The sequence below is a fragment of the Scyliorhinus torazame genome, chromosome 19, assembly GCF_047496885.1.
Source record: "Scyliorhinus torazame isolate Kashiwa2021f chromosome 19, sScyTor2.1, whole genome shotgun sequence".
NCBI classification, from domain to species: Eukaryota; Metazoa; Chordata; class Chondrichthyes; order Carcharhiniformes; family Scyliorhinidae; genus Scyliorhinus; species Scyliorhinus torazame.
The window spans coordinates 123,302,419-123,314,539 of record NC_092725.1 but is presented as its reverse complement, the minus strand read 5'-3'; the positions used below and the strand labels follow the sequence as shown (position 1 = coordinate 123,314,539).

The window sequence follows — 12,121 nt, the reverse complement described above, 5'->3', positions numbered from 1 at the left end:
GCCATCTAGGGACCTTTCCTTGCAGGTGGTCTGGCAGAATGGTCGAGGTGTACAAGATCTATTTTTGATCTTGTTTCCCAAACAAAAGATTGAGCTGCATGGATGGCTGTAAAAACATCAATAACGGCTATTAAAGGTACTTTAATACTAGATACAGGGTACTAGATATGACAAGATTAGAGACAAGGAACATAAATTGACAAAACTCTATTGTTTACATCTTACAATTCTGGTTTTCTCTCACACAAAATGTGTAAAGAGTTTGCAAGGTAACTGAGTAAAGGGCTTTGTGGTCTTAAAGTTTGGGATTCCAGAATAATTTTGAAGGTTACTTTTCTTCAACTATACCCTCTAAATTGCCTCTGGAAGGACTAAAGTATCTGGTGTATTAGATTCCTATAATATTAATGAGCTTGCTCACTTAAATCTAAACCACACATTCTGTCAAATGGAATCTGATCTTACTCAATGGGAAAGGCTGAAACATTTAAAATTCTTTTCCACTGTTCTAAATTTAGTAACATTTTCTCCTGTTCGCCAAGTTACTTTTTAGAATCCTTTTATAATTGTATGAAGAAAATCTGTTTATTGTTTACCATGCTCGGTGGACATAATTAAGCCAAGAACTGAGCATGGTAAAGTTACGACCTAACGGAACAAAAGGACCCAGGCCTCTTATTCCAACTGTTAGTAGTTGTAGATATTTTTATACCTCCTCTCCCAAGCACCAATAAACCATCTGATTATTTAGAGGGTAGTTGCAGCTCAACCTCTTGCACTGTGCTACTTGATGTATCAGCAAGTATTATTTAGGAAGTAATGCAATCAATTTGTCAGGTTGAATACTGGGTTTTTCAGAAAATTACAAATTAATAAGATGGATTGTTCATCTCTCACAAAATAATTTGAAATGGATGGAATTGTACAAAATGGCCTGGAGGTCCTCTAGTAATGAGCAATATGTGAAAGGACAATAACATGTTAAGTATCAGTAATGTATATGTGTCTACATCGTTTAAGGTCTTGAGTCAAGTTTGTATCCATAATTTGTGTAAATTGTTCCACAAAGTATAACATATGCAACAGACCTGTCAGCCTTGTATTTGATTGGCTAAAATAGCCACTATCTGTTAAGTAAACCACACGCTTTCGCTGAAAGACAGACAGGTTGGAAATATTACCCAGCCCATATCAACACACTCTATTTGAAAGGAAACAACTAATCAGGTTACTCAAATATTTTCAAAGTTGCCAATCAGGAACCAGCAAGTACACATTTTTTTCAAACTGGCCATACTGTTTCCCTCAGTCAGCTGATTCTGTATAAAAAATAAAAGTTGTAATGTAAAACAACCCGTCATTACCAATCATTAAACTTGGACATCAAATGACCCAAGATGTGCTGGAAATCTGTCCACTAGATCTACCTTTAGGGACTAGGCTTTACTGGAGCATGTCGCATTCTGCAAGTACTCCTATATCTCAAGTTTTCCCATGCCCAGATTACAAGATCACCTGACTATTTCCAGCCCCTGACCTTCCCATGTACTCCAATATCCAGCTTTCTCTCAGCCACAACTTACACCTCAGCTCCTCCTGGCTAAGTTCCAAGTAGTCACCTGTTTGCCATTCTGCAGTTTCTTTTTTTCAAAATCCAGGTATACGTCTGTAAATCCAGTATATACTGCTTTTTGCTGCACACTGGCCATTCCCTTCAACGGGACCTTCTGGTCCCACCGCTGGGGAACCCGCGGCAGCGGTGGACGGTGCATACAATGGAAAACCCCGTTGACAGAGACAGGACCAGAAGATCTGCCGCCAGCCAATTGGGGGATGTGTCCACCATCGCAAATCATGCTGCGGGAGGCACAGAAATTCCCTCCCCACCTCTTAAAGAAAGATGACACATATTAAAAATGTCAGCAATATGCACTTGCCTCACCGCGCCAAGGTCCCTGGTTTGATCCCGGCTCTGGGTCACTGTCCGTTTGGAGTTTGCACATTCTCCCTGTGCTTGCATGGGTTTCGTCCCCATAACCCAAAGATGTGCAGGGTAAGTGGATTGGCCACGCTAAATTGCCCCTTAATTGGAAAAAACAAATTGGGTATTCCAAATTTATTATTTTTTAAATGTCAGCAATACACCAGTCATATAAATACGGTGACGACAAAAACAGGTGAGAGGCTGGGAATTCTGCAGAAAGTAACACATTTCCTGACTACGTGCCATCTTCAAAGCACATGTTAGGAGTGTGATTAAATACTCTACACTTGCCTGGATGAGTGCAGCTCCAAAATACTCGAGTAGTTTAACTTCATCCAAGATAAAGTGGTCTGCTTGGTAGACATCGCATCCATGACTTCAAACATTTACCCTCTCAATCACAGTGGCAGCAGTGTGTGCCATCAACAAAATGAACTGCAGGAACTCACCAAAGCTCCTTTGACAGCACCTTCCAAACTCACAACCTCGACCACCTAGAAGGACAAGGGCAGCAGGTGCATGGGAATGCTACCACTTGCAAGTTCCCCTCCAAACCACACCCATAGTGACTTGGAACTCATATCAACTGGGTTTTTCAGAAAATTACAAATTAATAAGATGGATTGTTCATCTCTCACAAAATAATTTGAAATGGATGGAATTGTACAAAATGGCCTGGAGGTCCTCTAGTAATGAGCAATATGTGAAAGGACAATAACATGTTAAGTATCAGTAATGTATATGTGTCTACATCGTTTAAGGTCTTGAGTCAAGTTTGTATCCTAGGATATTGTGGGAAAACTCTGCTAATCTCACTACAAAAATAGTCAGTCGCCACAACTGCTTCATCTACAGCAGTTACAGTGATAGCAGCCTTCAATGTTTGCAATTTTGTATTCTTCCAGTCTGGCAGGGCATCTGTACAAGATTAGCCAGGCAGCTTTCGTGTCATGTATGTGTAGGTATCGGACGCCCTGTTTCGTAGAACAGCCGGGCATCAGCCTCAGGCAGCAGAGGCACAAAGTCAGGGACCTCGACAGAATAGCTGCATTCCCCAGGGTGCATACGTGTGAACTTACCTCCTTGATGTAACCTTACACCACTTGTTAGAATGGGAAGTGCAGCCAATTTGGCAACTTCACTCAAATTGTACTGCTAGTTTTGCAAAGTGGCTTCAAAATCAATTGGTAGTATAACCTGACCTTAAAAGATAACTAAGAAAATGTCAAAATTGTGTAATTTGGCAGAATCATACTTGTAAAGGTGTCTTTTTTGCCCTTCACTCTTCTGCCTTTCTTGTCCAGTTTCACACTAAAATGTTTCTCCATAAATTACTTGAGAAAAGACCAAAACTTTAACTTGCAGAATAAATCAAGGATTTTGATTTGCTAGTTTTGGGGACTCGTCTAAGTTATTTTTCTACCTGTCCTGTTTTGCATGGAGTTTTTATATAAGCATTTTATATTGTGTTTGATTTCTATTAAAAAAAACTATAAAAGTAGTTTTGAAACTGCCAAATATTCTCTGTCGCTAGTCAGCAAGAATTATACTGAAAAATAGGCATTAAATGTGCTGAGGTCATTTTGTGATTATAAGATGTTCCGGATAATTATTCGTTAAATAGGAATAGTGCAGAACTAGCATCATTGGTACTTTAAGGTGACATATCATGAACAAGTGTTTATTTGTATTTATTTACAAATACTGAATGCCACAAAATAATCTCAACTAAATAAGTGAATCTGTCAGTGAAATAATATGATTAAAGTGATAAGAGATTGTCTGGATTTTTCTCTGCCCAAGCAATAACTGAAGATTTTTTCATAAAGTTAATGCCCCTAAATATAAGTTGACTTGAACCATATTCTGTTGTGTCTTACTTGACTAAATGTGGCAGAGTATGGCACCGTAGAAAGGAAGGCATGTCTGCAAAAGTTTACATGACCTCTAGCAAATCAAATTGCTTAAGCAACGAGCTTTTAGCCAAAGCTATGTCTTATTATCTGTATGGGGTACACCAACTACATATTGTAACAATTGTACTTTGACAGGTATGTTTATGACATTAGTTGGAACAATGCCAGTTGATCGCATGGTTATAATTGGACTTAGATGTGTGCCTTTTTTCCATTTTTCAGATGTCAGACAGTTTAATACAAGGTTATTATGACAGATACATGCCCCGAATGAAAGAGTTGGAAGCATTTAACCTGGTAAGCTTTGGGGAATACACATAAAAAGACTTTGCACATGAGAAACAAAGGAGGTATGCTTGCTCCTCCAGAATGACTGCTCCTAACACTGTTAGCCTGACAGTGCAGCCAAAACAAAAGTTTGTTGTGATAGCAATATTTCTCTAACATTGTGAAGATCTGCAATGAGCTAAATACGATAAATGAAAAGTGCACTATTTCAGAACCATCAAGCGCAGAGTAGGTTTTTTAAAATATCTTGTGAATTGTAGTGCAGCAGTTAACTTCCTTTCAATAAGAATTGCTGCTGTCTGTACAAAGAAGACACTATCCATTTAACACTGGTTTCTAGAATTGAATCAGCCCATACTATTGGGATAAAAGCCTATTCGCTTTGATGGTTGTAGGGGGTCATAAGGCAATAGAATTTGGACCGATTCAAGTTAATTCACATTGAGCATGGATCTTCGGTACAAATTTGTAAATTGACCTCAAATGCTAGTCCCATTCTATGAAACTACCGGGCCAAAGAAAATAAAAATCTTATAGGTGCTCTAATGCCAAGGTGTATCAGATATAAGACTATTTGATGCTTACACTGGCTGTCAGAAATGTTTCATCCTCCATCACTGACATCTGTTTCCTTAACCAGAACAAAAGCAAATCACCAAAAATGTTTTTTTTCCATTTAATAAGAATGTAAATGGGTACAGGTCAGATAATTGAACTAAATTTAAATCTACTGTGACAATTATCATTGGTGAATACCTTGATCATGAAAAACTATTCATAAGGAACCTACTCATTACACATACAAGTAAGTAGGAATCTTCAATCCTTTAATATTGCTGGATACACTTTTCATTAAATAGATAATTTCAGTTTGACTTATTGATCTCTTACAAAATTGCCCTTAGTGTTGGGTGGGGTTACTGGTTTATGGGGATTGGGTGAAGGTGTTGACCTTGGGTAGGGTGCTCTTTCCAAGAGCCGGTGCAGACTAGATGGGCCGAATGGCCTCCTTCTGCACTGTAAATTCTATGATTCTATGAATATGGTCTACCTTAATAACCTAATTTATTTCTGGGACTTAACCAGGAGTTTTCTTTAGCTAAAAACTAAAGTTAAGTAGAAATTGTGTTGTTGAGAAATAAAATATGTTTTGAAACATTTGGCTATTATAAATTTAAGGAATAAAAATGTCTGTAACATTTAGTTTTATCGATTGTTTGCTGCTGTCTATTCACCTCTATTCCATCTTGAGGTATTGGTGAACAAACCATGAATTCTTTCAGAATGTCTAATGACCAATTCCTGTCCTTGTTAGCTGTGTGCCAGAGTCTGATGGACAGAGTAACAAACAATTTTGCATTCCAGGTTGCCCATCTGAAAACAGTCCTAACAACACATATTAGTACTCGGACATTCTTAATAGCGTGGAGGGAGCACTTTAACAGCTATGCTACAGTGCCTCTCTGCACAGACTGTATTTGCAGCTTTGTTGGCAGCTAGTCTAAGGAGTCCAACAAAGAGCATACTGTGTCTCTCGGTAAAATATATTGTGTCTTGTATATTCCAGAATTGCGTTAATTAGAGCAAGGAAAAGGAAGAGGTCATTTTCTCATATAATGTGTTGGCATATTTATGTATAGCATACTTAATTAACTTTTACCAAGGCCTGCTTGATGCTCAAATACTTCGGAATTTCGGAATATTATATTGACATAAGAATCTATACCATATGAGCAAAAGTCATGAACTTGAGTGAAAAATACTTTCTATTAAGTACAATTAGGGACAGCTGTTTAAATAGATTAATAATTAAAACTATTGAATACATCATTCAACTTGGGTATCTGAGGAACTGATACTTAGGAAATACTTAAACAGACAATTGAAACTATTTTATGCATCTTTCTTTTAGCTGAAAGTAGCCTTAGCCCCTTGTATAGAGGGATTGATTCTTTTGGACCGGTTATGTTACCTCAAGGAACAGGTAATTCTGTCTCTCATTGGGTGGTGTATGTGGGGTACTTAATTACCACAAAGATTTAATTCCCATAATTACAAAGGTTTTCAGAAAATGCTTTCCTTCTTTAAATTGATCTATCTAACTTTGCGTTCTTTTAAATGTATGACACACAGATGTTCTTTATATTTAATACAGTCACATTTGTTTATCTCATCTAATCAAAAATGCTGGCAAAATAAAGCTATTATACAGTGGACAATATATAATCCTGTTGAGATATATACTTTACAATGATGCAGAAACAAAACAGTGAAATTACAATACCTTAATTGCAGTGAATTACCTGTCATAGTTACAATAAATTATTTACACATGGTAACTACTGCAATTACAATATGATTTTATCATTAAATAGAAGACTACAAATGCAGGAACACACGTGTATTCAATGTAAAATGCCATGTGTTTTTGCTGATGCCTTTTTTAATGAACCATCTGAGAGATTTCTAAAAATTCTGTCTTTTGCAGGAAAATGTAGCTTGGTCAGCACTAGTGCAGCTGTTTGATCCCCTGAAGTCCCCAAGATGTTATGCTGTAATTGGCGTGAAGAAGTAGCACTGCTCCAAGTTCACTTACCATTGACACATGACAAGTCTGGATTCAGTGTCTTGGTTTATCCATTCCTGTAAAACTGAAATTTTTGATCGTAAGAGGTCCAAAGCTGCCAGTTTTACATCATATTTTTAAACCATTGATTTACACATTTTGCACACATCAGAATGTAATGAACAAATGGAAAGCATTTGAGCCGGAAAGTCATTTTTCCATGTTGCACTTCTTGGCAAGACTTGCTCAACTGAAAGAGCAAAGTTGCAGTCAATTTTTCATAATACAAAAAAAAATAAAGATTTTACTTCAGAAGCAGTCTGATTATACGAACCTCTTCACTTTTTTTTCAACGCATTTACGAGATTTGGGCTTCGTTGTCTAGGCCAGCATTTATTGTCCATCACTAGTTGCCTTCAGAAGGTGGTGGTCTACCTTCTTGAACCACTGCGGTCCCTGAGGTCTACATACACCCAGAGTGCTGTTGGGGAGCGAATTCCACGATTTTGACACAGCGACAATGAAGGGACGGCGACATATTTCCAAGTCAGGGTGGTGAGTGACTTGGAGGGGAACCTCCAGGCGGTGGTGTTCCCAGGTATCTGCTGCTCTTGTCCTTCTAGATGGTAGTGGTCATGTGTTTGGAAGGTGCTGCCAAAGGAATCTTGATAAGTTGCTGAAGTGAATCTTGTAGATGGTACACATGGCGAGATTGAATGTTTGTGGAAGGGGTAGCAATCAAGCGGGCTGCTTTGTTCTGGATGGTGTTGAGCTTCTTGAGTGTTGTTGGAGCTACACTCTTCCATTACACTCCTTACATGTGCCTAGTAGATAGTGGACAGGTTTTGGGGGGGGTCAGGAGTTGAGTTACTTGTCGAAAGATTCCCAGCCTTTAACCAGCTCTGGAAGGCCCAGTATTTATAAGGCTAGTCCCGTTCTGTTTCTGGTCAATGGTAACCCCCAGGATGTTGATTGTGGGAGATTCAGCAATTGTAATGCCATTGAATGTCCAGGGGCGATGATTAAATCCTCTATTGTTAGAAATGCTCATCGCCTGGCACTTGTGTGGTGAGAATGTTACTTGTCAGCCCAAGCCTGTATCTATTCCAGGTCTTGCTGCATTTGGACATGAACTGCTTCAGTATCTGAGGAGTCACCAATGGTTTTTTCTGTTTTTTAAATTTTAGAGTACTCAATTATTTTTTTTCCAATTAAGGGGCAATTTTGCGTGGCCAATCCACCGACCTTGCACATCTTTTGGGTTGTGGGGGTGAAGCCCACGCAGACACGGGGAGAATGTGCAAACTCCACATGTACAGTGACCCAGGGCCGGGATTCGAACCCGGGTCCTCAGCGCCCTAGGTAGCAATGCTAACCACTGTGCCACCGTGCTGCCCTGGGAGTCACCAATGGTGCTGAACATTGTGCAGTCATCCACAAACATCCCCACTTCTGACATTAAGGAAGGACGGTCATTGAACAAGCAGCTGAAGATGGTTGGGCTGAGGACACCATCCAGAGGAACTTGTGCAGTGATGTCCTGGAGCTGAGATAGTTCACCTCCAACCACCACAAACATATTTCTTTGTGCCAGGTAAAACTCCAACCAGCAGAGAGTTTTCCCCCTGATTCCCATTGACTCCAGTTTTGCTACGACTCCTTGGTGTCTTTAGTCAATTGCTGCCTTGATTTCAAGGGCAGTCACTCTCATTTCACCACTGAAGTTCAGCTCTTTTGTCCATGTTTAGACCAAGGCTGTAATGAGGTCAGGAGGTAAGTGACTCTGGTGGAATCCAAACTGAGCGCCTGAGAGCAGGTTATTGCTGAGTACGTGCTGCTTGATAGCACTGTTGATAACCCCTTCCATCACTTTGCTGATGATGAAGAGTAGGCTGATGGGGCGATAATTGGCTGAGTTCGATTTGTCCTGTTTCTTGTGTACAGAACATACCTGGGCAATTTTGCATATTGCTGGGTAGATGCCAGTGTTGTAAGGGGCGCGGCAAGTTCTTTAGCACAAGTCTTCAGGACTATTGTCAGGGCCCATAGCCTTTGAAGTGTCCAGTGCCTTCAGTCGTTTCTTGATGAGGTGTGGGGTGAATCGAAGTGGCGGAAGACTAACATCTGTAATGCTAGGGACCTCCGGAGGCGGTCGAGATGTATCATTTACTCTGCACAACTGGCTGAAGATTGTTACAAATATTTTGCACAGATGTGCTGCATTCCTCCATTATTGAGGATGGGGATATTTATGGAGCCGCCTCCTCCATTGAGTTGGTTAATTGTCCACCACCATTCACAGCTGGATGTGGCAGGACTGCAGAGGTTAGATCTGATCTGCTGGTTGTGGGATCGCTTAGCTCTGTCTTATCACTTGCTGCTTTTTGACTTGCAAGTAGTCCTGAGTTTTAGCTTCACCAGATTGACACCTCATTATTAGGAATGCATGGTGTTGCCCTTGGAATGTTGACATTGAACCAGGGTCCATCTCCTGGCTTGGTGGTCATGGTAGAGTGGGGGGATATGCCGGCCCATGAGGTTACAGATTGTGGTTGAGTACAGTTCTGCTGCTGCTGATGGCCCACATCACCTTATGGATGCCCAGTCTTGAGTTGCTAGATCTGTTCGAAGTTTATCCCATTTCGCACAGTGGTACTGCCACACAACACCTTAACAGGTATCCTCAGTGTGAAGACGTGGTCACACCTACCGATACTGTCACGGGCAGATGCATCTGCGGCAGGCAGGTTGATGAGGATGAGGTCAAGCATGTTTTTCCCTCTAGTTGGTTCCCTCACCAACTGCCACAATCCCAGACTAGCAACTACGTCCTGTGTCCGGCCAGTCTGTGATGGTACTACCAAACCAGTCTTGATGATGGACATTGAAGTCCCCCAGCCAGAGTACCTCCTGCGCGCTTGCCACCCTCAGTGCTTCCTGCAAGTGGTGTTCAATTTAAGGGCAGCATGGTAGCGCAGTGCTTCATAGCGCCAGGGTCCCAGGTTTGATTCCCCACTGGGCAAAGTCCGCACGTTCTCCCCGCGTGTGCGTGGGTTTTTTCCGGGTGCTCCGGTTTCCTCCCACAGTCCAAAGACGTGCAGGTTAGATGGATTGGCCATGATAAATTGCTCTTAGTGTCCAAAAAGGTTAGGAGGGGTTATTGGGTTACAGGGATAGGATGGAAGTGAGGGCTTAAGTGGGTTGGCGCAGACTCGATGGGCCGAATGGCCTCCTGCACTGTATGTTCAATGTAAAGGAGTACTGAATCATGAGCTGATGATGGCCGCTACGTGGTAATCAGGAGGTATCCATGTCCATGTTTGACCTGGGTACCATGAGAACTCCCAGGGCAACTCCTTCCCGACTGTATATCACTGTGCCAACAGCTCTGCTGGGTCTGCCTGCCAGTGGGACAGGACATGCCCAGGAATATGATGGAGGTGTCTGGAACATGGGCCTGGATTATGAAATGAAATGAAAATCGCTTATTGTCACAAGTAGGCGTCAAATGAAGTTACTGTGAAAAGCCCCTAGTCGCCACATTCCGGCGCCTGTTCGGGGAGGCTGGTACGGGAATTGAACCGTGCTGCTGGCCTGCCTTAGTCTGCTTTGAAAGCCAGCGATTTAGCTCAGTGTGCTAAACCAGCCCCTTGTGATGCCGGAATTATTCCCCTATGATGCCGGAAACGCGAATCACTATTGGGTGGAGAATCGGGCGTCTGCCTAAAATCGAAGGTTCGTGTCCGGCACCGAACGAAAAACATGCTCTGGGGCTCCGATGGTGGCAGCAACACAAGTTGTGCTCTGCACCAGCGGCAGCATGGGTTAACATATCAGGTTTGACCCAGTATGCTCCGGGCCTCTGCAATGCTCCACTCTTGTCAGGCGGATGCCAAGCGGCGAGGTTTACTACAAGTAGAAACAAATGGGGACTGGGTGCCATGACTGCTGAGGAAGAGAGAGAAGGTAAGAAAAGTTTGTAAAATTGTAAATCCATAATGCTGTCTTAAGGTGGTGGCTGAGTTGAACATGCGGAGGCTTGCGACTGAGGTTTTTGGCCATTTATGCCCCGTTATCCGGTGATTTTTGGCAAAACATAAGTGCAGGATGTTAGATTAAGTTCCCCTCTTTCGAGTGATGTCTGGGGGATACAACACAAGGCAGAAATCGGGCAAGGGGCCCTGGTCGGATTCTGAAGATCCTCGAGCTTCGAAGAGGAGAAAATGGCAGAGGCCTTTAGAACACAGAACGTTACAGCGCAGTACAGGCCCTTCGGCCCTCGATGTTGCGCCGACCTGTGAAACCAATCTAAAGCCCATCTACATTATTCCATTGTCATCCATATGTTTATCCAATGACCATTTAAATGCCCTTAATGTTGGCGAGTCCACTACTGTTGCAGGCAGGGCATTCCACGCCCTCACTACTCTGAGTAAAAAAACCTACCTCTGACATCTGTCCTATATCTATCTCTCCTCAATTTGCCCCCTCAGTGGACGACCGAAAGTGGGTGAACTTCTTAACAGGTGAATTTAGGAAGCAGTGACGGGCAGTCGCTGAGGATCTGCCAAAGGCGATTGAGGGGGCCGTGGCACCTATTCGGGCGACCTTGGACAGGTTGGAGCAGCGGATAGAGGTACAGGGGGAGACGATAAAGAAGGTGGAGGTGGCACTCAATGATCATAGTGACCAAATAGTCTCTTTGGAGGCAGAGATGGCATTGCTGGTGGAGGAGTCGAAGACATTGAAGGCCAAGGTCGACAATCTGGAGAATTGCTCTAGACAGCAGAATTTAAGAATTTTTGGTCTGCTGGAGAACCTGGAAGGTACAAACTCCACGGAGTACATCTATAAGGTGTTTGGAAAACTGGTGGGGAGGGGATTTTTTCGACCCCTCCTAAGTTGGACCGGGCCCATCGATCGTTGAGGCAGAGACCCAGATCGGGGGAGCCATCACCGGCAATCATGGTCAGATTTCATAAGTAGCTCGGCAAGGAGTGTGTCCTGAGGATGATAACGATGATGAGCTCTGGTGCTCCTCATTGTTCGACAAAGTCTGACTCTTGCCATTGGGATCACATTCCAATGTCCACATGGGTCATCCCTGCATGTCTGCTAGCCATTCCATCTCACGGGCCCTATATCCTCTGTGGGGGTGGTTGCGGTCATGGGGATAGTGAGCGGTGATGGCGCCCTCACACTCCAGTCCCCGTTCCCTGTCGCCTCTGAGAGTGACCCCTGGTGGAATGTCAGATTGTCCCATGGACCCTGCCCAGTGCCATCTTCCAACACCCACCCCGCCAACCTCCCAGAACGTCAATGTGGCACACCCTCTACACCCAGCACAGCCCACCCCTCACACTCTTC

At 42.7% G+C, this 12,121-nt stretch overlaps 1 protein-coding gene across 2 annotated transcripts in view; it reads left to right on the top strand.

Moving 5' to 3' along the window:
* Positions 1-7,081, top strand: part of mettl25 (methyltransferase like 25) — a 107,388-nt gene extending 100,307 nt beyond the window's left edge. For both annotated transcript variants that reach the window (XM_072485149.1, XM_072485148.1), the window contains 3 exons: positions 4,123-4,197; positions 6,101-6,172; positions 6,677-7,081. In XM_072485149.1, coding sequence (XP_072341250.1) covers positions 4,123-4,197; positions 6,101-6,172; positions 6,677-6,763 — 234 coding nt within the window. In that variant the 3' untranslated portion in view covers positions 6,764-7,081. The remainder of the gene's footprint in view (positions 1-4,122; positions 4,198-6,100; positions 6,173-6,676) is intronic.
* Positions 7,082-12,121: the final 5,040 nt, after the last annotated feature.